This window comes from Plectropomus leopardus, chromosome 5, assembly GCF_008729295.1.
Source record: "Plectropomus leopardus isolate mb chromosome 5, YSFRI_Pleo_2.0, whole genome shotgun sequence".
Taxonomy (NCBI): domain Eukaryota; kingdom Metazoa; phylum Chordata; class Actinopteri; order Perciformes; family Serranidae; genus Plectropomus; species Plectropomus leopardus.
In genome coordinates, this window is record NC_056467.1 from 1,169,140 (window position 1) to 1,193,851 (window position 24,712).

The 24,712-nt window shown below is 40.9% G+C and overlaps 1 protein-coding gene across 1 annotated transcript; it reads right to left on the minus strand.

Moving 5' to 3' along the window:
• On the minus strand, positions 1 to 24,288 carry akap1b (A kinase (PRKA) anchor protein 1b). Its single transcript, XM_042486372.1, is given in 12 exon segments — positions 1 to 3,057; positions 4,580 to 4,645; positions 4,916 to 4,989; positions 5,180 to 5,247; positions 6,070 to 6,188; positions 6,190 to 6,221; positions 7,186 to 7,363; positions 8,853 to 8,980; positions 9,619 to 9,745; positions 12,081 to 12,205; positions 15,039 to 16,627; positions 24,180 to 24,288. Coding segments are annotated over 11 exon segments (2,544 nt in total). The 5' UTR covers positions 16,603 to 16,627; positions 24,180 to 24,288; the 3' UTR covers positions 1 to 2,994.
• Positions 24,289 to 24,712: the final 424 nt, after the last annotated feature.

A 24,712-nucleotide genomic window follows, 5' to 3' on the forward strand; every position in this document is an offset into this window, starting at 1 on the left:
TTTGGGTGAGTTTTATTTTATTTGTCGAGTTTTAAGTGTGTTTCATGTTGAGTAAGTAAGGCGATTAGGTTTTGTCAGTCTCAGAAAAGGCTGAATTATAAAGGTGTACAGTTGTATTTCTCTGTTTAATATGGAAAATATTACTTTTCTTTTTACGTTTCGAAAAGCTGAAATTTAGTAGCGCATTAGCCATCGGATGCTTATACCATCATGTTCAGTATACGGTGAATCCGGTGAAATTTCAGGAGGGTATGAAATATTACACACTGCTGAGGTCTACCGCCTGACATTACTTTTAACTTTTCATGTGCACCACATATCTGACTTTTGTACATTTTGGGAGAAAGCAAAATATTTACTCTACACATTAAAAACCACACATTTAATAAGATTTCCTCCTCGTGATGCAGCCTCAACCTGATTTCCTATATTTGAATTATATTGTAGTTTGTTCACGTTATCTTCATATTATGTACATTTCTTTTGATGCCTCATTTTCCAAATCTGCCTACATGGACTCCACAGTCTGTCTGTAACACACCAAATATCCAGAATCACCGCCGACTTTATGCTCAGCTTGTTTGTTGATGCCGGCCCCTGAAATCTAAGGCAACATTTCTTAAATTTGGGTTGTTGCTGCGACAGCTTCGGAGAAGTGAAGATTCGGGCGTTTGTCAAAACATCTCATCCACATGTGAAGAACAAGGCCCCGCTCCGGCTCAGGCTGCTTTACCGTCCGCACTAACGACACTAACTGGATTTACATCCGTTAATATTACGTCAACAGTCTGAAAAGCAGCAAAAAAACCCAAATCTTGTGTAGTGTTTCTTCTTCATGTCAGTGTGAGTTTGGCAGCACTCTGCCTATACTGAAACTACAAACAGTGCATTACAGTGAAAACGCTTCGATCTTTGGAATAATTAACGCACGTCACCCATGAGACATTCAGTAATGTGACCAACATGAAATATGAAAGTTAAATCAATGGAAACTAGTCAACACAGACTCCCAGCAGCTTCGCTTCCCTTCAGATTTAAATGTTTAACTACCACAAAGAGATCTGATAGATTTAACAATGCACACACATCGCTATGGTACGGTTAGATTACAAAATGTTTCAGTAATTCCCAAAGACTAGAATTTTTATCTTGAAGGCAGAAGAAATATATTGTGCGCAAAATATTGAAAAAAAAATCATCTTTGGGGACTTTAGGGACGCTAAATTTGGAGATTTGAGGTGGTATCATAAAACTGGAGTGGATCTTCAGAAAGTTGGTCATTTGATCAAAATGAAATGGTATGGTAAAAAAATTCATTAATTAATAAATTAATTCCCAAAGACTAGAAATTTTATCCTGAAAGCAGAAGAAATATACAGTGTGCAAAATATTGAAAAGATAATAATCTTTGGGGACACTAAATTTGGAGATTTGAGGTGGTATCATGTAACCGGAGTAGATATTTAGAAATTCAGTGATTGGACCAACATGAAATATTATTTGACGCTAAATCGATTGAAACTAGTCAGGACAGATTTCTATCAGCTTCATTTCCCTTCAGATCAACATTTTTAACCATTTGTTACCAAGAGTTTCGAAAGATTTAACAATGCACACCGGCTGCTTTGGTACGGTTAAAATGCAACATTTTTTGCCAAAGTCTCAAATTTTTTCGTCTGAAGCAGGAGGAATATCGAGTGTGCAGAAAATTGGGGGAAAAACCATCTTTGGGGACTTTGGGGACACTCAATTTATAAATTTGGGGTGTTAAATTCTTTAGAAATTCAGTCACTTGACCAACATGAAATGGTACGCTTAAATCGCAAACATTTTTAGGGAGTTCCCAAATTCTCGAAGTTTTATCCTGAAAGCAGAGGGAATATTTAGTGTGTAGAATAATGGAAAAAACATCTTTGGGGACTTCAGGGACACTAAATTGGGAGATTCGAGGTGTATCATGAAGTGGATCTTTACAGTTGTCAGTCTTTAAAAACAGAACAGATGTAATTTGAGGATTACAAACAGTCCCTACGTGATGATGCGCACCATCAACCGTATGTGGCCTCGCTGGCAGAAAAATTCGTCTTGAATTATTGAGTTAGAGAAATGTTGCCCAACTTTGTCCAGTTTGAAAAGCTGTTAAACTGCATTGTGTCTGGTCAGTTGGGGTTTCAGTCTCCTCTGAAACGCAGTGCTAGCTGGCGGAGAAAAGGTGGAGCGAAGACGACCAGCTCGCTCCTCCGTCCTGGCTGGAGGTGCAGCAGGTCTGGACGTGGACCCACGGAGAGGTCCGCGTCTCTCGAGTGCCGGCAGACCGGCCGGGTGCTCGGTGCTCCACCGGGGACCACCCTCTGGTCTTTGCCGCGTTTGCACCCATCTCTCCAGACGAGAGCTCCCAAAAATCTGCTGAACGACTCTGACAGCAGCGACCTACAGACGACTATCACGAGGCGTCGACGAAACTCGAGACCGCTGACGAGTCCACAGTCTGATGGAGGTGTTTGTCCGTCCACACAGCATGATGATCCAGTCAGTGAGCAAAGGCCCAGAGCAAAAATTAAGGTAGGATGGGGAGGGAAAAAAATACTGGTTGAACCTTTATTTAGTTACAATATAGATTTTAAAAAATTATTATCATTATTATTTTTTTTTTTTTTACAAGTACCTCTTCCTTTCCTTCTTTAAGTTATTTCTGTGTACAAGAACGCGAGGGGGAGGTTGTCTTATTTTGAAGCAGTGCTGTTCTTGTAGATTATGCCTGCAAACAATTTTTAATTTCTTTTCAAAGGAACGAGGGGGCGGGGCAAACGAAAAAAAAACACTCAAAAAAACAAAAGGAAAAACAATCTTCTTCAATCCAGTGGTGTGTTGGGTGTCGGGTGTCGGGTGGGACTGGGAGTCCAGCTTGATCTGGGTCCCAGACTGCTGATCACATGAGAATAAGGGACTGGAGGGAGGGGCGGGGGGGTGGGGGGGTCAGAGCGTGTTCGGAGTTCAAAATCCATCCACCCAAACGCCCAGACCCCTCTCTGCCAGCGTACGGTTCACCGAAATCACCTGAAACAAGAAGACAAACATCCACATCAATAAGAATTCAAATCTAATTTCATAGACTCTATTTTTATCTTATTTTCATTAATAACGTCAGTGGGTTGTATTTTATTATTTTATTTTCCATCTTTTGTTATGCATTCTGTGCATTTAGTTTTTATTTGTATTTTATCTCACTTTTACTCGTTTTATCGATGTGAAGATTCATTATTTGCATCTTTTCTTTCCTGATCTTATTTTATTTTTGCATGCAGGTTTTATTTTGTCTTTTGATTGGTGCATGTAATTTATTTATTGGAAAGCACATTGGACTGCATTTCTTATATGAAAGGTGCTATACAAATAAAGTTTATTATTATTTTTTTTTAATAAAAAGAAAGTAATTTTGCATCTGCCTGCTGCAGCACTCTTTCAATCCTGGACCAACTTTAAAAAACTGTTTCTCCCACAAGTCATTTTGACGAAAAACAAAATAGGGTTCAGAAAAAAATACCAAAGTTCCCTTTTAACCCTTTGAAACCTGAGCACATCGCTTGATTTCATTCAAAAGGTGTAATTTAACGTGAAATCAGACGACAATCTGCAAGAAATTACTAAAAAGTTATGAGAAAACTACCTTAAGCAAAAACAGAAAAAAAAGAAGTAAAAAGCACAAAAAGAAATGATATTCATGATATGATATTTATGAAAAAGTAAATTCAATAACAGTAGAAAATCAATATTGATGCATAATATTTTTTAAAGCTTGATTTTGAAAAGTGCATTCTGTGTGCAGAGCTGTGTGACGGAGTATTTGACACTTCAAAAAAATAATATAATAATATAAGTATAAAATCAATGTTGCTGCTAATCACTGATATATCCCAGGCTATAATTTAAAAAATCTACTTAGCATGTAGTGAACTGAATATAATGTATTTTTTTTTTTCACCTAAAAAGATGGGGGCACCATGACAAAATCCTGGCATTTCAAAGGTTAAAATTCTGATAATTAATAAATATTTGATGTTTATGATTAGGCCTGATGTCGGTCTCTCCCTTTTACACTTTAACTGTCTAAAAAATGGCTAAAAGCCCAAAATAATCTTAAAAAAAAAAATCTCAGCTTTTTGCCAAAAATGTTTGTTTTTTTTTTTTAAGATGAAAATGCTCAAATTCAGATGTACATGTGCAAAATGTTTTGAAGTGTATGAAAACAGATCTGTTCTTTATTTTGATGTATTTGTTTATATATTCAAAACAGAAAATATTCTGGGGGTCTTGAAAGATTTGTAATTATGACGGAAACTGCTGGCCACTTCATAATAATAATAATAACAACAACAACAACAATAACAACAACAATAACAATAACAATAACAATAATAATAATAATAATAATAATAATAATAATAATATGGCGGGGAAAGTGTTCAAGCTTTTTACGAGCCTACAGACGTCATGAAAAACAATATTTCTCCCGTACGGTACAGAGCGCTGTATTATGAGGGTCATTTGTAAAGCAGGTGTGTGTGTGTGAGCGTCGTACCTCTTCTCCGACCATGTTCCACAGGTGGACCAGCGGGAGGCCCGTGTTGTTGTCGTAGTTTGAGACCTTTTCAGAGAGACAGAGAGACAGACAGACAGACAGAGAGACAGACAGACAGACAGAGAGACAGACAGAGAGAGAGACAGAGAGACAGACAGAGACAGACAGACAGACAGACAGAGAGACAGAGAGACAGACAGACAGACAGAGAGACAGACAGAGAGACAGACAGAGAGACAGAGAGACAGACAGAGAGACAGACAGAGAGACAGATGTCCGTCAGTTACAGCTGACTGTCACTCTGCAGTTAATTTAGTGAGGAAGGGGTTAACCGACCTGTGCGAGCAGCGCCACTCCTCTGGTCATCTCCTCCAGCGCTGACGTGGCCTCCGGCGAAAAACGATCCTCTCCTGATGAACATTTTAAACGTGTCAGAACAAATTCCAGCTTCGAGGACTCATTTAAACGAAAGCAAACGAAGCCGTCATCAAAGGAACAAACACTAAAAAAAAAAAAGCGGGATTCATTTTACATCCATCCCGAACGCCGAGCGTTTCCTGTGCGTTTTAAAACGACGTGCAAACACAAACAGCGATGTACCTGGGAGAGGAGCGATGTTGTCGAGCAGCACTTCAGCACCTTGAAACGGTAGTGTTACAAAATCAGACCTGGAAAACAAAAAAGGAGCAATCTGTTAAAGGTTACGTATAAAATGTAGCAAACAAACATTTAATATATCTTTTAATTCTTCTTTTTAGTTTATTTTTTTATGTGTATTAACTCATCTTTTAATTTTATGTATTTATTTTAATTTTTATTTTGTTTTTTTAATTTTAGCCCCTAATTTATTTTATTTATTTATGTTTTTAATTGGGCCTGAGCCTGCTTATTATTGCTGTTAATAGTATTATTATCATTGTTCTGTGTGTACTGCCTTTTTGTTACAGTATTTATCTAATATGTCTCATCCCCAAAATTTCCTGCTTTATTCTACCTTCACTCTTGTCTGCCGTTTGTCGCCATTATTTACTAAATCTTTGCCCTGTTTGCAAAAGTGAGACGGCAATATCACGCGAGTACATCGGTTATGATGCAGCTTCTAAAACGAAATCCAAAGTGAGGAGGATGAAAGCTCAACGGCGGTGTAAGTCGACTAAAAAACACGTATGTTCAATTTGAAGTAAGGAAACGTAACTGTGTCGTAAAAGCTGTCAATATCGAGTTTTTGAATTGTTTCAGATCTGATGTTGCAGTTATTTTTTATAATTTAATATTATTTTGACCGCTCAGGGATGTTCATGCACTTTCTGCACTGTTATCAGTGATAATCTGATTTTGAACAAAGTGATGGAGAAAAAAAAGCTTATTTATTATTTATTTCTATTTTTAGTTTTTAAAATTGATTAATTTAAAAAAACATCAACCCATTAATCGATTTTCAAAATAATCGTAAGTTGCAGCAGCAGTTTACTTGACAGTGCGACACTCGCCTTATTTGCCGTAGTGAGTCGATCTTCACTCTGTCGTAGCCGCCGTAGTCCACATATCTGATCTCCACTTCACTGGTTTCTTTGTAGAAGGTGATGACCTGAGCTCTCCACCACGCTCCTTTCCACCGCCGGAGCTGCACATATCACACCAACTGAAACACACACACACACACACACACACACACACACACACACACACACACACACACACACACACACACACACACACACACACACACACACACACACACACACACACACACGTCAGAAAGGAATAGCATGTTAACAACTTGTTAACCCATTTTGGAAAAAAGTTGTGGATCACGTAGGGAAACTTTAGGGTCCAGCGGTAATTAGATCACCGAGGCTGTGCCTGATGGAGGACAGATCAGAATCCCCAAATGTATCCAAAAACAACGATGTTGCGATAAATGTTGTCAGAGCTGCTCGAGTGATCCTCAGATTCTGGAAAAATAGATCCGGATTTGCAGAAAAACGGAGACATCTTAGCTAGGGTCGAAGATGAAGTTTTAAGGTTTTATGAGGTCACGGTAGGACTGGGTGATACGGAAAAAAGTCTTATCACGATCTTTTTTTGATCACAGTCAATATTGACGATAAAGATCAGATCACTATTTCTGTCAAGCTTAAAGGTTCCCTTTGACTCCCTTTTACATGATGGTTCAACACTTTTATCCAGTGACTGTAGGACATGTCCGTGCGCTGGAGTGGGCTGTGGACATGTCCGTGCGCTGGAGCGGGCTGTTGGACATGTCCTTGCGCTGGAGCGGGCTGTAGGACATGTCCTTGCGCGCTGGAGCAGGCTGTTGGACATGTCCTTGCGCTGGAGCAGGCTGTTGGACATGTCCTTGCGCTGGAGCGGGCTGTAGGACATGTCTGCGCACTTGAATAGGCTGTTGGACATGTCCACGTTGGAGTGGGCTGTCGGACATGTCCACGCCGGTTCAGGCAGTTTTGGGAAAAGGGCGTTTTTGTTGCTTTGTCCGTCTTTTAATGCGGCTGGTTTTTTTATGGTTGTTGAAGATTTTAGCTTCCTGTGGATTAAAAATGACTAAAACTGCAGAAACATTTGTCTGCGCAGCGACTCGAGGTTACCTTCGGCTGGCGAGGGCAGGGCGGGGGTGCCCGGCTGGGAGTAGCAGAGGAACATCTGCTGGTCGAGGCTCCGCAGGGCGTGGTAGGTCGGGTGGGTGTGCTGCTGGACGAAGACGTGACCGGCCGACACGATGTTCACCACGATCACTTCAACCGTCACTCCGCTGGGCAGCAGGAGCTGAGAGGACAGAGGACAGAGGACACCAGAGGACCTGTGAGTCCTCCATGTTTCAGGCTGCATTCACTTCAGCTGAAGCCGCACTTCAAAACAATAAGAAAGATAATTTTTTACCTTAATTTCTCTGGTGGAGTTTATGGCAGACGACTCACATTTGGATGTGAGGAACAGACGTTAGCTCGTCATGTTTGTATTTACATTACCATAGCAACGCTTTAGCCGGAGGAAAAGCGTTCTTATAATCATGGCGGGATTACAATCGCTCCGATTATAAATAATAATAATATTAATTTAGCACCTTTAAAAACAGAGTTTACAAAATGCTTTGACAAAGTAAAAAAGGAAGTGTTTTTTTTTGTTTTTTTTCCAGAGACAAAGTAACTAAAAGAGACGAATGATAACGCCCGAGCTGAAGCCAGACAAAATTAAAATTAAACAAAACAAAAAAAAATACTAAACAAAAACAACGTCTTTTAATTTACTTTTTAATGCATTCTTTTATTCCGTCTCGATTGTGTTTAACTCTATTATTAGTACTATTATTTCTGTGAAAAGACATGAATGCTTTGATGAAACGTCTGTCTGCAGTTTGAGCTCCACAGGACGAACGACACCAGCGGCTGAACTTTACCGCCATCTGCTGGTATTTAAGACGTACGGCGTTTATTCTGCCGAGGCTCGATGCCCTCTCTCACTACATTCATGAAAATGAAACATCATTTGTGTATCTGCCATGTGATTCAGATCTGCTCCTAAATTTGATGGTTTCCTTCGTGATCCATGAGACACAACTTCCACCAATTCAAAATGAAAATCAGGCGAAAACGAACCAAAACGAATCAAAAACATGACCTCTTTTGCAGAAGTAATAAAAGTAACGTCACATCACCTCGTAGCTTTGTATTATGTAATTTTAAGGTTTAAGTATTTTGAAGTAGAGTGAAGCATGGGAGGGAAGACTTATGTGTTTGTTGTAATCTTACAACAAAGTAAAACAAATTGGATTATCTTTTCATATATATATATAAAGTTAAGTTAATAATGTTAATTCTGTTTTCAGTTTTTTTTCCTGTCTCTTTACTAAAAAAACCCCCGTTAAGAACCGTTAAAACTACTGTAAAGAGTATCGACAAGCAGTATTGGTGAGAGTAGTAGTACCATTATTATAATCTTACTGATACTCATTACTAATACTTTTAAATCAAACATTTGATTCTTTTCAGGCAGTTGGATTGAAATGAAGACAATAAAAAAAAAAAAAAATGTTTAAAAACTCTATAGAAAGATCATCAAAAAACACAAACTTCTGACTGAAAACTGCCTCTGAGTGAAAAATCCCGAACCTTCAGACAGAATCAGGTATCTGAAAACCTTCAACTGGACCAGGATGCACAAACGTTTCTGTAACATCTCGTTCAGGCTTCAGTGTAAACGTGTTAGTCTGGAAATACACTGTAGCAGCTGAAAATGTGCTGAGAGGCCCACTCACCCAGGAGGTCATGGGAAGCGACGGTAACGTGAGCGGTGGCGGCGGAGGAGCGTACAGGTTGGTCAGGTCCAGATCTTTAAACTTCTTCCCAATCAGGGACAGAGCTTTGTCCACCTGCTGCTGCGTACCTGGAGACAAAAACACACGTCAACGTTTTCAGCGAGGTTCGAAATACTTTGATTTAACACACTCCTACACCTCACAGAAACAGATTTATTTGTTGTCGTTTTTTTGAATTATATATATATATATATATATATATATATATATATATATGCACTGATGATTTATTTTATTTTATTTGCTTTTCTTTTCTCCTTTCTTTTCCAATGATTACACAATTATTTATGTATAAAACCTTATTAATGTGGTATATGTACAGTCGTGTGCAGACACTCCTCATATATATATATATATATATATATATATATATATATATATACATACATATACACACACACACATATACACACACACACACACACACACATTTCCCACACCCATCAGTTAAAGCCTGCGCTGTCTTTTTGTTATTTATTGTATTTTTTTCGCCGTCTTTAGTTTCACTGTGTGTGTGTGTGTGTGTGTGTGTGTTCGTCTCTCTTGACTTCGTATGTTGTTGTGCTTGTTTTCACTTGTTTTGTTCTTCGCTGCAATTCACAATAATAAAAAAAGTGGAATTTTTTAGTTTCTCTGAAATCCTCAGAGATTTTTCTCATCATCAGTAAGAATCTGAATTTCGTCAAACGTCGTGGTTCGGACTCACCCTCTATGTGACAGATCTGGAACTCCTGTGTGTAAGGCAGCGTGGAGATGTAGATCTTTGCGCCGGAGTTCTGCTTCAGGAAACTCACGTATCGTCCCTGTTTCCCTATTAACCGTCCTACAAGATGCTGGCAGAGGAAGACGGAGAGAAAACACACGTCAGGACAGTTTATTTATTTAATTTATTTAATGTTTATTTAAAAGGGGCACCGAATAAAATGAACACATGTACAAAATACAAATGTAAATATGCAGAGAACAGAAATAAAGACAATACAATGATTCACACAGAGGACAAAAGTGCAGGAAAAGTAGAAATGGAAACTGTGCGGCACAAAGTGCTTTGTGCAAAGTGTCTTATCTGTGTGCAAAGTGCAAAATTCAACACGTGTTGGTTGATATTTTTAAAAGCAAAACCTTCCTTTTTAGTTTGGCTTTTAATCTAACTTAATTTATATTTTGACTTCACTGACTGTTTATTCATATTTTAGTCTTTTTACAGTTTTACCAATCCCTGTAACATTTATTATTTTTATATTTTAATATTTATCTATTATTGTACTTTGCGGTGTTACCCTTTCATTTATTTACAGTATTTTTATTTTAATTTTTTTTTTATTGTTATTCCTATTGTCATTGTTTTTATTTATTCATTCATTCTTTATTTTGATTTTTTTATGGGTTTTATTCTGCCTGTTTTTTTTCCCACTTATGTCAGCACCATGGGTCCCATTTTGATTTATTTCATTATAAAACTTTTTTTAGAATTTCATTTAACTTCCTTATAACCGAATTTTTTCAAATGTTATTATAACTTATTTAACTTTATTATATGACAGTTGCTACTTTATCTAACTTGACTAATTGCAGTTCAATGCTTTTATTCAATTTTAGTAGTTAACATTAGTTTAAGGGACATTTAAAAATACCGAGATATACACTGTATATCACGATTTAGCCTTTAAATATTACAACATTATTTTAAAGCCATATCACACTGCCCGACTTATACAAGGCGTCTTTGTAGATGCTGACTCTTACTGTGAAAATCTCTGGTCTCTCTTCAAAGCATTAAAGTCCTGAGTCTGACTTCAACTTTTAGAGAGGTCAACTAGCCAGATAACGTAAATAAATAATAATAAATAATGCCGTTATAATACTTTAATCATGGTGAAGTCAGCTGCTGAAGTAGCCATTTTAAGCTGAACAGGTCCAGGTGATGGAGGGTAAAGTTGCCCTTGGCTGTTGGACTTGGACATGTTGGCCCCCCTACACTGTAAATCATTAACTGGTGACTGTTATAAAATAAGAAGGGAAAACTACACTGACCTATACAGACTACGTTAGGTTTGTTTGTGATGTCTGCAAGCGTCCGCTCTGATATTTCTACCAGCAGCTGCCAAAGTCAGACGTCTTAAAACCCTTCACACAGCGTGCCGATAGCATTAACGTCTGCAACAACACGCGGCTTTATATCACACCATGATCATTTTACTCAGGAATTAAAAACTTTTGAGTAGGCCCACTTCTCCTATAGCTGCCAACATGGTGAAAATAAGCTCATGTGCTTGTGGCCCCGGGCCCCCAAAACATTACATCTGCCTCTGGTAATATAACGAGAGCTCAGCGCGAGCGGCTGGATGAGACACGGAGCGATGCGTCCTGGTGTTTCTAAATAATTCAAAGTCTGATTAAAGCTGAAACTTACACAAAGTCGTCTGTAGAAGTGTAAAGAAGTCACTTTGCGCCTCTGCAAATGTGTCTGTTTCAGACACTTTAAAAAATAGATATGTAGAAGATTTTTATGCTGTTTTTTGTTAAAAAAAAAAGACACAGTGCTTTTCTTAATTATGATCTACTTCCTGTCTATTTAATGTGCAGTGGCTGTTAGCAGGAGCAGAGGGAGCAGATACTGCTGATGTAACGTTAGTTAAATAAAAGATGATCCCAAGTCTGTGCAAGGCGTTTTATTTTGAAAAGTGACTGGATGTGGTGCTGCTTGACTTCCTGATTGGGACAATCTGCTCTGTGCGGCAAAAATAGACCCGGCCGGTATTTTCTGTGAAGTATAGCAGGGAGTCGTGTTTGGGACGCTGCTGAGACACTCAAGAGGCGCACGAGCGTTGTCTAGAGCGTCCGCGGTCGGCTCTGGAGGCCGTGCCGTGGCCGAAACCAATGTTGACAGACCCCGGTGGAATTTAGGGTGTTTGTTCAAAAGGATGTGTGGTTTGGTTAGCAAAGTTCTTGGTTTGGCACACCCTGTAACCCAATTACAGTGAAAATAATCTATTTATGTCAACTGCTCGCACATGAGGAACAGAAATTCGGGAGTGTGATGTTCACCCGGAAGATTATGGCACACCGTCAGCATCACCGCACTGTCACACTGCAGCCAGAAAATGACTGTAAAGGAGAAAAGCTACATTTTCTCAAGTGAAAAATCACCTAAAGCTCCCTTCTCACCTTTGGCACCTCGATCTCCCAGATGATGAGGTCAGAGCTGGAGGAGGCAGCGTGGTTACTCTGGTTTTCCCCGGCGCCCATCGTGCAGCCGCTATCCACCGAGTCCATACTGTTCACATCAGAGCCTGGACACGCAAACACAAAATCATCATCGCCTTTACCAGCAATACTCATGACTCCGATTAGTCTCCTGTTTTGATAACACAAGTCATCTGTTTAATTATGAGACAGCAGGAAACTGAAAATTACTCCGTCTTTAACGTCACTTACCAACTGGTCACTTTTTTTTTTTTTGACTAGTTAGGGATCTGGAATATAGCTTTAAAATAATATTAAAATATTTTAAGGCTATATCACAATACACATCAAGATCTTTTGAAAATCTAAACTACTGTGAACTACACAAAAATACACAATTATTCAATGAACTAAACTCATGAACTAAAAGTAGATACTGCCATAATATAAAGTTACAAAAACTACTGTTATAATGTTAAATAAGAAAAAAATGAAGATAAATAAAGCATTATTAGAATTAAAGCCTCTGGAAACATGGCTTGAAATAGTAAGAAAGCACATATTATATCAAAATTGAGCAACTCATCAAGTATTTACAAGAAAAAATAAATAAAAAGAGTGAAAAATAAATGGTTCCCACTATCGACCCCGATCAAAACAGCTCATTTTGAGAATTTTAATCTTTACTTTTTATTTTTTTTTAAAAAAAGCTGCAGGGAGTTTGCTGTATATGATGTTGAAAGTTCAGTTTTGATTTGATTTTGCTAGTTAGTATTTTCAAGTTTTGCAAATTTGAAACTTTTTTTATATATATATTTTTTCTAAACTGTTGAGTTGTTGGCACCCTGTAATTTTGTTACCATTTTTGCACCTTGTTTTTTTTTTTTTTTATTATACTTGGCACCTTGTTTTTTTATTTAATATTTTTTATATTTGTAATTTATTTTTTATACTTATTTTTATTTTTTAATTTTTTTTGTAAATGCAAATCTGTTCCAAACATTAGTGTAGAAAAAAAGTTAAAGAAAAAAAAAGTCAATCCCTAATACATGAAATGGATTTTAACTGTCACAAGTCAGTTTACATTAAAAGCACCTGCCTCTGACTGTCCAAACTCTGAGAAGTGAAAATCCTGGGAAACACTTCATGACGCTAACACTGTTGTGCCGATGAAAATAACAACGTGGCTCATGCTGAGTGCATCACGTGAGCTGCCGCCTGCTCTTTCCCTGATTTTTATTGTTCATACAAGCTGCATGTGTGTCAAAAATAACACACTGTTGATTTATACAGTCCGAAATCCATCTGTGAAATCCATCCATCCAAAAATACTGGAAGAAAAATACACCAAATCAGTGAGGGGAGAGATTTGGCGAAAGAGGTTGGTGAGAAACTTTTGATTTCATTTAAATGAGTTGGAAAAGAGCGAGTCGAGCTCTGGCAAAAAGCTCGAGAAGCCCTTCAGTGACATTACTGCTCCTACAGGGAGGAAAGCACTTTTGAGCTCAAATATTTTCTCATATTTCAACACTGAAACATACTTTAACGTGATGTTCAGAGTTAACGTTGTGCCACTCATCTCTGCTTTTATTTTCTCTTCAAAGAGATACTGGTCTCATCCACTAATCGATTCAAGCTTTCCTCCTGTGATGCCCGTCACGCTTTACCAAAATGTTAAGCTGCTGTTAATGAAACAACACTTCCTGCAGATGTGTCACATTAGAAATCCTTTCACATTAAAAAACCTCACCTATCATCATTCGTCTCTGTGAAACCTCTGTAATCTGCTGGCGACATGCTGTTAAAGCAGAAACCCCCTGCAGTGAGTGGAATAATTAGTAATAATACAACATTTTTCTTTTTCTTCTCACGTCTTGTTTCTACCAGCAGTGTGTCAAAAACATTACGTTTTGCACCGTCCTCCACTCGACTCTATATTACACCGGGGCGCTCAGAAACAGAGCGTCCTACCGGCTGATAGAGTAGACTTGCTGAGATTGTGCTTATTTTGTCATTTTCCTTGATTTTGTGATTTTACCACATTTAAGTTGGCTACATACATAAATGCTTTCATTTTTTTTTGTCTGTTTAAATTCTGTTTATTGACGTTTTTATGATATTATTAATGTTTTTACCCATGCAGTCCAGCTATGAAATAAGTAGATCAAAGCTGCTCTGACTTGCTAACACGCTGAAAAAAAAACAAAAACAAGAGAAAAACCCAACAGTTTCAGCGACGCTCACGCAGGCAGCGTGTTCCCGGCATAGTGTTGATGGATTGAGCACAGCCAGATGAATTTTTTAGGCTGACACTCCCCTTGTGTGAGCAGCGCTGCTCAGGTGCGTCTCAGCTGCGTGCCAGAAGCAACACATCTAGAGAAACGGTGGCTCTGCGTTTTTTTCCGGATGCCGCTTGTGGTTGTCAGCAGACATAGAAAATGGCGTTTTGATTATTATATTGACCCTAAAACACCTTTGACTTCAGTGTCAATGTCTTTATCTGTCACAGAGATGAGGAAACACAAATACATATTTTACTTGAACTTTCTTGTATTTGTTTCAAAATAAAAGCCTTTTGACAACGTCTCTGACAGAATCCCATCAGTTGTTGACAGAAGGCGTTTTATTTTGACAGAACCGTGTTGTTGACAATGCAGGAGCTGCACGACTTCAAAACTGAGTGAAATATGTGCTCATACATGTGAAAATACAGATCTCATAGCAGCAGGCAGCTCTGCAGAAACGTCATAGAAACAACGCTGCCAGTGTGAACGCCATGAGCGCTCAACACGCTGCAGTTTGGCGGGGTTGCCGTCTTACGCAGCTCATGCACGCAGCTCATGCACGCAGCTCATGCACGCAGCTCATGCACGCAGCTCATGCACGCAGCGTGTTTCTGCCATCACAATCATACAAATAATCAACAGATTGAAGGCTCACCTCCAGACTGGTCCGTCTCCACCTCACATGTCCCATGAGCGCCGTTCCTCAGGCCCATCCCGTTGAGCCTCTTTATCTCACACACGGCATCAACCGAGTCTTCTTCAGCCAAAACCGACGCCTCGGTGGCGGTCTCAACCAGCGATTTAGACTCTGTGGCTTCTCTTGCTGACAAGTCTGTAACCTGGACGGCGTCCATCTGGTTGTCAAACGCGCTGCTCTGCAGGTCCTCGTTGCTGATGCCGTCCTCAGAGTGGCACGTGCTGCAGGCCGAGTCGTCGGCCAGCGCGGCTCCTTCATCGCCTTTCAGTTTCATGTTTAGCAAAGGAGTGCTTTGTGCTGGTTGGTGCGATGGTGTTAGCCAGTGGCTTTTCTGTGCGTGGTTCGTCTGATGAACCCTGTGGCTGACCTCCACAGGCTCCCATACTGGAGCCGCGGAGCATCCGTTGGGCATCCCTTGCTCTTGTTTCTCTGCGGCCTCTCTCGACTCATATCCGATCTGAGAGGGGCTTGTCAGTAGATGGTGGTGCTGCTGTGCTGCTGTGATTGGCTCCTGTTGGGAGCATAGTCTGCCGCTAGCCACTGGCGTGCCGCTACTGCAGCTGGGCTGGCTGTTGTCTGCGACCTGGCAGCTGGTGACACCGAGGACCTCCTGGGTGGCTGCCGAGATGACCTCAGTTATGAGTCCAGCTGCCAGAAGCTCCAGATCCTGCTCCTCTGTGCGGCCGCTGTGTACCTGGATGTCCTGCGATGTCTCCGACGCGGTGGCGGAGTCTCGGGTCGCGGTCGTGGCTGAGGAGGCTGGGGCCGGGGAGGTAGGCGTGCTGGTTACAATGTGGAAATCCTGCGCTGAAGGGGGTGTCTCTAGAGAGCGGGCCTCTGATGGGATCACCGTGCACACTTTGGCTGGCGTCACTGCACAAACAGCCACCTCATCCTGTGTACTAACGGCGCTGTGGTGCTTTGCAACTTCACCTTCTGGCTCCGGCCTCTCTGCATCAGAAAGGTGTGTCGTTGTGGGGCAGGAGCTGGTGACCCTGGAAGACTGGCAGGGCAAGATGACCTCCTCTGTGGTTATTGGAGCTTTGACACGGTGCTCTTTTTCCAGGGCAGGCGTTGAGCTTTTCTCCGGGTCTTTATGGTCTGTCAGAGGCACCTGCAGGGCGTCTTCTTTGCCCGGCGAATGTAGAGTTTTCTGGACTTCCTCTTGTGTTATTCTGCTGAGGTGAGGCGCAGCTTCTTCAGAACGTAGTGTCAGCGAAGGTGCTGCAGCAGAGTCCTGGGCGTGGATCTGGGAAATATTTCCATGCTCTGTTCTCTGGTCACTGACCTCTGGAGGTCTGTGGCTTTCTGTGTCAGTTGTGGGGGATACAGTGCTTTTCTCCACCAAACCGTTGCTACCCTCTGCTGGGGACGATCTAAGGCCCATCGCGGTCGGAGGCCCCTCTGGGCTGTCATGGCTGATGAGCCGCTCTTTCTTCCGTGAGATGTACCACCACCAGCCGATCAGTGCGAGGACTCCGGGCAGCGTGTAGGGCACAACAGAACGAAACCTCAGCGGCATTTCCTCAGGACACTAACAGCTACACCTGAAAGACGAACACAGACTGATGTTAGTTTAGACACATTTCACACTGAAAAAAACTAGAATAAATCTGGAGGAAGTGGTCTGGATCTGTTGTTGTTTGATTTAAGGGTTAATCTTTCACCCAACATATACAGGGACTAATGCTTTATCACATGTGACGGTATGAAAACGCTTCCACATCACCAATCAAATCTTCTGCAGGGTTAATATTTATGTGTTGTGGCCCACCGTGATTGAAAAATCTGCTGCTACGTTTTGATTTTCTATTTGTTCATTTGGAGCGGTTTAAATTAATAATGCTAGAAATATGTATATATCCCTGGATTGAAAAAAAACATTGCAGAAATATCCTAAAATCCTTGAAATGTCCTAAAATCCAAGAAATGTGCTAAAATCATAGAAACGTCCTGAAATTCTATAAATGTGCTAAAATCCTGGAGATGTACTAAAATCCAAGAAACAACCTCAATTCCTAGACATGTCCTAAAAATCCTAGAATAGTCTCAAAACCCTGAAATCATCCTAAAATTCTAGAAATTTCCTAAAATAAAAGAACCTGTATGGGGCTGCTGCAAGCGGCCCCTAACGTCCTGTCATTCTGCAAAAGTGGCCCCCAAGCAAAGCCAGTTGAGTGTCCCTTGTGTAACTCGTCTTTCACGTCCGTCCAGCCAGCAGCTTCTTACAAACAGTCTGAGGCCGAGTTCGGCCGCTTTTAGCTCAGCGTGAGCAGCAGGGGTGCCACATTTTATTTTAAGCTTTTACACGTACTGAGTCTTATTCAGCGAGAGTTCGATTCTGAGAATGAAACACACAAAGCACGGACTGGGCTGAAGGTCTCAGAGTTACAACATGACCAGCTTGTACTGAGGAAATCCGCCCTAACTGAGGACACTCAACAGCCGTCTGCGCGGCCAATTCCTGGTGCGTCGCCTGACAGGAGGTGACTCTCTGTGCATGTTAAAAAAAGGCCATGTACACATGCCTTTCCTTAACAAACCTGGCCCAGCCTGCCTGCATCACATGGTGTGGACGTGACTCAATCGTATCCTGCCATGCTTCCACACACAACTGTCACTGGCAGCCACACGAACGCATATATATACGGACTTTTGACCTCTGTGGCTGCCGGCACTCCCACCTGCTCTACGTAAGCAGCTGCAGGCCGTCTGCAGGCTGGGAAACACACTTTCTGCATGAAGTGACAGCAGAGAGCTGCTTTAGCAATGTGTTGTACCTGAGCAAAAAAATGGGGGTCAACAGATCACTGGGGCCAAAATTTGGCTTTTTTCCGATTATCGGTATTGGCATTTTGAACTAATTTATTAAAAATTGCAAAGAAAGTGTCAGCATGGAGAGGAACTTTTACTTTGTAAAACCATCTTTTAAAATTTAAATTTCACTTTATAACAAAGTTGCAGGGAAGTTGCTTTTTATGATATTGAAAGTTTCAGTTTTCATTAAACATTTGCTAAAGGGATTTAAATAAAGTTTGTGTTGACATGCATACAGATTCCAGATATCGGTTATCGATCTCATTAACTACTAATAATCGTTATCGGCCCTGAAAAAACAGTATGGGTCGACCCCTAAAAGGACCAACAGTGTGCTTCGTTCAAAGAGCGAGAAGCCCTTTGAAAACCTCCCTGGCATCCTGGTAATGGTTTCGTTTTCTCAAACACTTTTCTAAAAACTCCTGCCATGAATTCATCGAGCAGCAGAGACTCTCCTCAACATTCAGGCTGCAAACACACCAATGTGCCGAGGCTGTGAATGAATTATGCAGAGCCACGAAGACTCGATCCCAAACAGGTGGGAAAGACTACACCGTCCACACATCAGCGTGACGCGCGGGGGATTCGAATGTTATGTACGTGTGCATAAAAGTGCGAGACAATTTCAAATTACTGAAATTACACGTCAACTTTTTGTGTATTTCTGAAAAACTTTACCCCAGATTTTCAGTGGACAAAAAAAGTTCATTTCCAACGCTGGTTTACAGGGTTTTCAGTTACAATGTTCTAATGTGATTGTGGGGCTTTTTTAATTCAATAGCTTAATAAAATTATCAAAATATAATATCACTTCAGGTATTTGTTAATCTTATTTCATCGTGACATGTTGGCCTGGGCCTAAATTAAAGAGTAATATTGTGCCGGTTAAACTACAGAAGGATTTATTGCCTGTATGTCTGTACAGAAGACGAGCAACTTAAAAACTAAACAGTTCATACTGAATTGCAACCAAAATATTTGTTTATAATATTGCAATTAGATTATTTTGCCGTATTATTCAGCCCGACATTCAAGGCTGCTCAGATATTAGAAGTATTAAAGGCAGCTATCAGAGAGCATTGTGCCAATGAGCACCATTGTTTTAAAAAAGTAAAATAAAATTATCATTGACAGAAGATTTTCATTTTTACTGTAAATGCATATCGCTTCCAAATAGTCTCAATAACCACTAATAACGTGTATCAGCCCTGAATAACCGATATCGGTCTACTCTAACATTAATTCTGCAACATTAACAGCATAAATGCTGGATATAAATATTCTGGTCCTGCAGGGAACTTAAAAACAAAACCTAACGGACTAATGAAGCTGCTGGAGTGTTTATCGGACAGAAAAATGTCCCTGAGATCCACGAATATGATCATATCTGCGTGACCAAGGGTCACATATATGTGCACTATGTTCGCTGTAACAACCCTGATTATAGGTCAGCAGTTCAGCTCTGCGATGGTTAATATGACGAGCACGGCCTGAGAGCGGGCTCCTGTGTGTGGGCTCTAAGGCTCTCCACTCCAGGGGCCAAATGCATAAATGATGTGTACAAACAAAAAGTATGAGCACGCCTCGCTGCAGTTTTAGCGGAGAGCTGCGGGTAATACGATAAGAGGGAGAATAAATACACGTTGAGAGACGGAAAACGATATTTCAAGGTTGTTTGCCAACTTCACTGACTGCTTTATTTTTCTCTGCATCTTAAATTGCGTTCTGTAAACTGTCAAACAATTTATAATTTAATCTTGATATTTAAGATAATTCTATCATTTGGAGCCACACGAGCGCCACAGCGAATCATCGATTATCCCGATATTTAATAATTATACTGACGATTGAGGTTTCATGGCGACAATGATTTGCAGAAATGTGATGAGCTCGTGGTACGGAGGCTACAGCTGTGCGTAATGACGGCTGCTGTGACACTGTTGGAGAGCCTCGGCGATGCAACGGTCGGCGATATCGCTCTCTTTACCGTATTTCTCCTCAACAGGTGTAATGACCGGTGGAGAGCAAAGGTGTCAAGAGGCAAATTTATGTTTAAAGGCGTTTCTTCGTCTATTTTAAGTGAACTGTGGGGGTGGAAATGACGCTTGTTTGCCCAGCGCCACAATGACTGAGATTTATAAAACAGAATCAGTCGCACGCACAGCTAGAGCTGGGCGATATGGCTTTAAAATAATAAAAAGATATTTTTAGGCAACATCACCATACGCCATTTTATTTTATTTAACATTTATTGGAATATTTTGAAGTCTTCTCTTAACTAAAGTACAAAATTATTAAATGACCTACTGTTACAAATAAAGTAGCTGTTGTCGTAACATATTCTTACATAAAATACAGTTATAATGTTAAATAAACTAAAGTATAAAGTAAAATAAAGTACTTTCTTCGTAGTAAAGTCCAGTGTCACTTTGCAGCTCCTCCATGTTTGTTTGTTTGTTTGTTTGTTTGTTTGTTTGTTTTGGTGCCGTCCATCGTGTACACGTCCCCCTCCAAAGAAACCCAAACAAAGTGACAGCATGGGAGGAACTTTTACTATGTAAAACTTCAGGGAGCTATCTTTATTTACATTTTCACTTGACTTTATATATAAATATATATACACATATATATATATAAAGCTCGGAGACCGTACTGTATGATGTTGAAAATTTCTGTTTTGATTAAAAATTTGCTAAAGGCGCTTAAACAAAGTTTTGTGTTTGAGTTTGTTATATTCCAAATTCGAAAGATTTTCATAAATGCACATCGGTTATCAGTCTCATTAACTACTAATACTTGGTATCGTCCATGAAAAGCAATACCGGTCAAGCGTACACACAGTTTTAGTCAGATATCTAGAGATTTATGCACCTGGTTTTGCAGAATTAACCTCCTTAAAAATGACTCCTGTAATTCAACCTTTCACCTGAAGTGTTCGATGAAAAATCAAATATCATCCACTGACAATCACACAGAGCTAAAATCTTTCCATGCTGACGTGTGAACTAAAGCAGAAGGCACAGATGAGCCTGTTTGCTGTAAATGTGCCTATGAAATGGTGGCTCACGCCACATTCACCTTGAACAAGGTTACTATAGCAGCCCAGCAGTCAAACTAATCTGGAGCTCTCCTTACAGGTCTGACTGGTGTTCACTGCTGCTTTCTTGACCTCAGAAGTGAGGATTTAGAGGGTGACCTTGGCATTCACACAGAGGAGTGGTCAGGCTCTATTTACATGTTTCAGAGCTTAAAACTGCTCACAGCGTGCAGAATAAACACAGCAGTGCTGGTGCCATTCACACCAACACACTCTCACTGTTATATGTTTCTATATGCATTTCCCCCCAAAAGTGCAATCTGGTTATCTGGGGCTGCGTTATGCCGCAGACAGCGCTGCGCACCTGTCACACCTGCGTTTGTACCTCGTTCACACTGTTGGAAAACCTGAATAAAAACCTGTTTTTACACTTTACAACATATGTGGGAAAGTGTGTGTGCACCTTGTTTCAGCGTAATTATCATAACATTTACAGTGTGTGTGTGTGTGTGTGTGTGTGTGTTTTCGTGCATCTAATTTTGCGTGCAGTCAAACCAAAAGACACGCACGAGCACACGCTGCTAGATTCAAGTTTTAACTAGTTAGCGCTAACGCTAGCTACAACAACAAGCTAATCCTTAAATTCAACTGACAGGAGCAAAGTGAAAATAAAAATGACGAATATTAAAATATTGATGTTTACAACCCCACGACACGATGACACACCTTGACTTACCGGGCTGTTTTATGCGCACGAGGGTCATAACGGCAACTTTGAGCCACTTAATGCTAAACCATTTCAGCTAGCTACGTGCTAATGATAGCTAAAACGAGACTGTGCGGCTCGCAGTTAATGATCCCAGCGTCTCGTTTTTGTAAATGAGTTAATTTCTGTCTAAAATAATAACGTCGTGTAACTTGACGATCATTTCACAGCAAGATATACCGGTTAAAGGAGTTAGCTAGTAAGCTAGCAAGCGCACAGAGCATAACGTGAAGCTGCACCGAGAATCCGGCTACTTTAACGTTTCCTCGCAGGAGGTTGGGGAAGTTATGCACACCGAAATATAAACTTAAGCCTTTTCCTTCAAATCCACACAAATGCGTCTCCCTTTGCACGCCAATATTTCTCACATGCAAGCTTATATAGTACAAAACCTCTCTGTAAGAAACAACAACAAAAAAACTGGTGGGCGGCAAGTTAGCAAGCAATGATAGCAATTAATAGAAACTGTGACTTCACATGTGCCGCTAGGTGCCTGAATTCAGAGCCGAATTTATCAGAAAACACTCATCATCCACATGATAGCTTTGATTCAGTTATACGACGCACGGCGGTTTGCTGGTAGCATTGGGAAAAGTAAACTCACAGATATCTACACGGAGTTTGGGCTGACACTGTCGGGAATCAAATCCAGCACCGGAGGTGATGGTGACTTAAAGCTAACCTTTATGTTAGCAAGCAATGAGAACAATTCAACTTTGTATTTGGCGCTATGTGTCTCATTTCAACGCCGAATTCATCAGTTAATGTTCATCATCCACAGGCGATTTTACGTTTATTGCTTAAATGCACAACGTTTTGTCGGTAGCATTGTTAGACAGAAGTGACAGATATCTACACGGAGTTTGGCGTAACACTGTCGGGAATTAAACCCAGCGCCGGAGGAGCTTGTGACTTCACGCTACCGTTACTGACTTAAATTAGCAAAGCAATGAGAACAATTTATGTAAACTATAAGTTTTTATTTGGCGCCATGTGCATCATTTCAGAGCCGAATTTGTCAGAACACACTCATCAGCCACTGGAGCACTTAAATTCAGTCATAATATGCACAACGTTATGCGGGTAGCATCGGAAATGTAAAGTGACAGATATCTACACGGAGTTTGGCGCAACACCGTCGGGAATCAAATCCAGTTAGCAAGCAATGATAACAATGTATAGAAACTGAAACTTCGGATGTGGCGCCATGTGCCTCATTTAAACGCAACGTAATTCATCAATTAAGATTCATCATCCACATAAGATCTTATTTATTGCTAAAAGGCACAACGGTTTGCCGGTAGCATTGTCAACGTAAAGTGACAGATATCTACACGGAGTTTGGCGTTACGCCGTCGGGACTGAAACCCAGCAACGGAGGTGGTTGTGACTTAACGCTAACGTTACTAACTTAAGTTAGCAAGCAATGAGAAAAATGTATGTAAACTGTGACTTTGTTTTAGGCGCTATGCGTCTCATTTAAAAGCCGAATATATCCATCAAGATACATCGTCCACATGAGATCTTACGTTTATTGCTAAAATGCACAACGGTTTGCCGGCAGCACTGTAGGTGTAAAGTGGCAGGTATCTACACGGAGTTTGGCGAAACGCCGTCGGGACTGAAACCCAGCACCGGAGGTGGTTGTGACCTAACGCTAACGTTACACTACAGGGAATAAAGCATGGCCGGGAGGAGGCCGCAGTGCAGGACACAAAGTATGAAGTCAAGCAGCTCAGCCCCGCACGTTTTGGATACAATGCATGACCGAAAACGCAATGTACAATGACAAGGCAGCTTACCGCACATTATTTTTGTCCCAAAGACGATAGGTTGGTTACATCACTAAAGCCTCGTGTTTTAACGCCACTTTAGAGTTTCCCTTCACCCACCGACCATCGCGTTAGCCCACAACAAAAAGCATCACTCAGCTTTGAGACAAAAAATGCACCAGAGAGGGCTTGTCCCACACTGACGCAGGGTTTAAGGACGCTCCTGGACTGCCTCTGTCCTGCACGGGCCGCAGACCTTCGCGTTAGCTTTGCTAGCCGGCCCGACGAAAAAACGACAGCCAAATAACTTCTCACTGCTGACAACCTGTGCGCATTTGTTGCTATTAGAGAAACGCGTTGCTGGTGAGTGTATAGAGAAGGCACGAGAAAAGAAATTAGGGTAATCTAAGTTACACAACGGGGACAGAGGCTAGCAGGAGTGTGCCGACTGAAGTTAGGGAAAGATGTGCAGGCTCAATGACATGGGATTACTGCACTCAGCCGGGGACACGGGGGACACAAGACAGCCCGCAGACACGCGTGAAAATGCCAATGAATGGGGTTTTGCACACCGTGCGTGTGTTGCGCCTCCTGTGAGTTGATTTGAAGTAAGTCACGCTGTGTGAACATGATGCAGACGGCTACTCTCCCCTCGGTGGCTAAATGCGCTCTTTCTGCTCCAGTTTTTATTGATTTATTTTACTTACAGGATTTTAGGGTCCTCGGCGCCGCCACGATGAGAGCAATACTGATAATGTGAGTTTTCAAACGTGTGTCCCCGTGGAAAGTCAGCCTCTCCTCCCCACGTGTAGACCGACGAGCAGCACCAGTCGAAAAAAAAAAACAGACTAAACAGCTGGTCAAGTCTCGCGATACTCATGCGAACACAGGTCGGCGGTAGTCTCGCGTTAACTGAGAATGCAGTAAAAGGCACCGGCATGCACGGACCCCTTTACGTTAATCTGAGGGCGATTTAACCTGTTGGCCTCGCGCATTTACGTAAGGGTCACGATTGCAATCTGAGGTTATTTTTTCACGGCACGTTTAAATCGTTTAAATGCGCGTTTACCCGGCGAGCAGGGGACGATCCCACAACTCTGGCTAACATTACCTACAAGTTACAATAATCTTTTAAAGAAAATATTTTAATGTAATGTTCAAAGAACGTTTTAAGGATGTTTATCATTTCAAATAAGTTCCTGTGAGGTTAAATGCTGACTAAAACGTAACGTTTGAAATG